This window comes from Pararge aegeria, chromosome 16 (assembly GCF_905163445.1).
Source record: "Pararge aegeria chromosome 16, ilParAegt1.1, whole genome shotgun sequence".
Taxonomy (NCBI): Eukaryota; Metazoa; Arthropoda; class Insecta; order Lepidoptera; family Nymphalidae; genus Pararge; species Pararge aegeria.
The window spans coordinates 20,275-22,691 of record NC_053195.1 but is presented as its reverse complement, the minus strand read 5'-3'; the positions used below and the strand labels follow the sequence as shown (position 1 = coordinate 22,691).

Here is a 2,417-nt window from a genome sequence, read left to right as displayed (position 1 = left end):
CCATTAGGCCTAAAAACAAAAAATGGATACACGACCGGAAAAAAAATCTACCCGGGAGGGTCCCCGCAAGGGGGAATCCCTTGGTGCGTCACTTGTGGCGCATCGGCCCCATGTATACGGGGGGGCCACCAGTCGTAAGGAAGAGGAGGATAGAGGGTGTGGAGGTGTGGAGGGTGTGGAGAATAATATTAGAGGGCTAGAAGGCCCACAAGGAGAGGAGGGAACGAGTTGTATAGCTCGCCCCGCTGGTATTAGGCTGAAAATTGTTCTGCCGAAACCAACGCAAGAGGGAATGGACGTTGAGTCCCTTGTGGATTCAGACTCGGAGGAAGCAGATAGAGAGTTGGAGGCTTTGGTTGGGCCTTGGAAAGGCATTGGAGCCGCCCAAAAGCGGCCCCGTGAGGTGGTGGATGAAGAAGAGGGGGAGCCCTCGGAGAAGGCTGTGGCAGTGGAGCCTGAGGTTGAAGCCAAATTGTGGTCGAAAACTGGGAGGGGGGCGGATGCAGAGAGGGGACGCCGTCTTCCTTCCACTCAGAGTAGGCCTCAGACAGCGGATGAGGAGCTTCGAGAACGTAGCCCCATCCTATCGCACATTGACTACGCCCTTTCAAGGGATGAATTGATTGACAGAGCCAGGAGCGCGGTTTCCTCGATAATGAGTGAAACCCAGAAATCAGGCAACCTCAAGGGCGGTGTCAGGGGGGAAATAAACCGGGCCACTAAGATCATCTACTCGGCCATGGATTCCCTCCAGGCAATGACGGCTGACGAGGAAGCTAGGAGGCTTCGGGCAGATAATAGGAGGATGCGACAGGAGATGGCTGTTTTACGTGCCGAGGTCAAGGCTCTCCGGACCTCTTTCTCCGCAAGGGAGAAATCCCCTGCTCCAATGCGTCAGCCTGACTTAGACGTGGATCCCCAGGCCTCCCCAGCTCTTGGGGAAATGCTTGAAACCCTTAAAAGGGATCTCTTTGTGTCTATTGGAGGGATGGTTAACGAGCGCCTCAAACAGCTGGAAAAGCGGCTGCCTCAGGAGCCCATATTGAGGCCCCCACTTGCTGCAGACAAGAAGCGGGGAAAAGTAGACCACCGCCCTACCGACGAGCCTTCCGCGGGCCCATCGCCAGCTCGCCCAGCGACGACGCAGCCAACGGGAAGACCCAAAAGATCTAAGGCAACCAAGCCTGCACCTGCACCACAGGCAGAGGGTAGCGCCCCCTTGCGTAAGGAAGCGCCACATGAGACCGAGACCGCTAGGACAACGGCTCCGACTCCACCAGCCTGGTCTGAAGTAGTCGGGAGGAAGGCCAAGGCCAAGTCCAAGAAGGCCGCTGGGCGCAAAGCTACCGTCCCAGCCCACGCACCTGCTAAGTCTCCGCCGGCTACCCGGAAGGGTAAATTGACCTCGCCCAAGTCCTCGGCAGTCGTCATTACCCTGAGGCCAGAAGCCGTCGCAACACAAAGTTATGCGACGGTCATGAAGGCAGCCACTTCTGGCTTTGCCCTTTCGGAGGTCGGGGTAAATCACGTGCGGGTCCGCAAATCCGCCACCGGGGCTCGAATTATTGAGGTCCCAGGAGCCGGCAGTGCAAAGGCCGCGGATGAGCTGGCCGGGAAACTGCAAGGCCTCGTTGGCGAGTGGGTGACGGTGTCCCGGCCCATGAAAACTGCCGAACTTCGGCTGGTCGGGCTCGACGAGTCGGTCACTCCCGAAGAAGTCCAGCGAGTGGCGGCAGAGAAGGGAAACGTCCCACCGGAGCAGGTGAGGGTTGGCGCCATTCGAATGGGACCAAGTGGGACTGGTTCATCCCTTGTCCGATGCCCGGTGCCCGCAGCAAAGCTGCTCATTGCGGCAGGACGGTTAGTCGTTGGGTGGTCTGCGGCCCGTATTACCCTTGTGGAACCTATCCCGATGCGCTGCTTTAAGTGCATGGGGGTGGGTCACACAAGGGCTCTCTGCCCGTCACCTGCCGACCGAAGCACTTTGTGCTTCAGATGTGGTAAGGATGGGCACAAGGCGGCCTCGTGCTCAGCTGACCCGAAGTGTGCAGTCTGCACGCAGTTGGGTAGGAAAGCTGGGCATGTCATGGGGGGGCTGAAGTGCTCTCCACCCCCTACAAAGGGTAAAGAGGCCCCTTTGACCCGGGCCCCTGACACAGGCAATGGGCAACAGGAGACTGAACCGGAGGACATCGAAATGGACGCTTAATGCCAGAACGCCATAACGACTTCCTCCTGGCAAATCTTAACCACTCTGCCCGTGCGCAGGATCTCCTGATGCAGCACATGGCGGAGTGGCAGATTAAAGTGGTGACAGCCGCTGAGCCCTACTTTATCCCCCCCCAACCAAACTGGGCTGGGGATACTGAGGGCTCGGTGGCCATCGTGGTGCCGGGACACGGGGTTCCACTGGTTCC

General features: G+C 58.6%; 1 protein-coding gene across 1 annotated transcript; it reads left to right on the top strand.

The window, feature by feature from the left end:
* Positions 1-292: 292 nt before the first annotated feature.
* On the top strand, positions 293-2,209 carry LOC120630600 (transcriptional regulatory protein AlgP-like). Its single transcript, XM_039899864.1, has 2 exons — positions 293-1,860; positions 1,996-2,209. Exons 1-2 carry the CDS (start codon positions 293-295, stop codon positions 2,207-2,209), a joined length of 1,782 nt encoding a protein of 593 aa, XP_039755798.1.
* Positions 2,210-2,417: the final 208 nt, after the last annotated feature.

What these genes read in the sequence shown, in the direction of transcription:
- LOC120630600 (XM_039899864.1), top strand. Translation starts at nt 293, where the DNA reads ATGGACGTTGAGTCCCTTGTGGATTCAGACTCGGAGGAAGCAGATAGA. An exon ending in CTGCTCATTGCGGCAGGACG is followed by an intron (nt 1,861 to 1,995) that starts GTTAGTCGTTGG and finishes TTTGTGCTTCAG; the next exon opens with ATGTGGTAAGGATGGGCACA.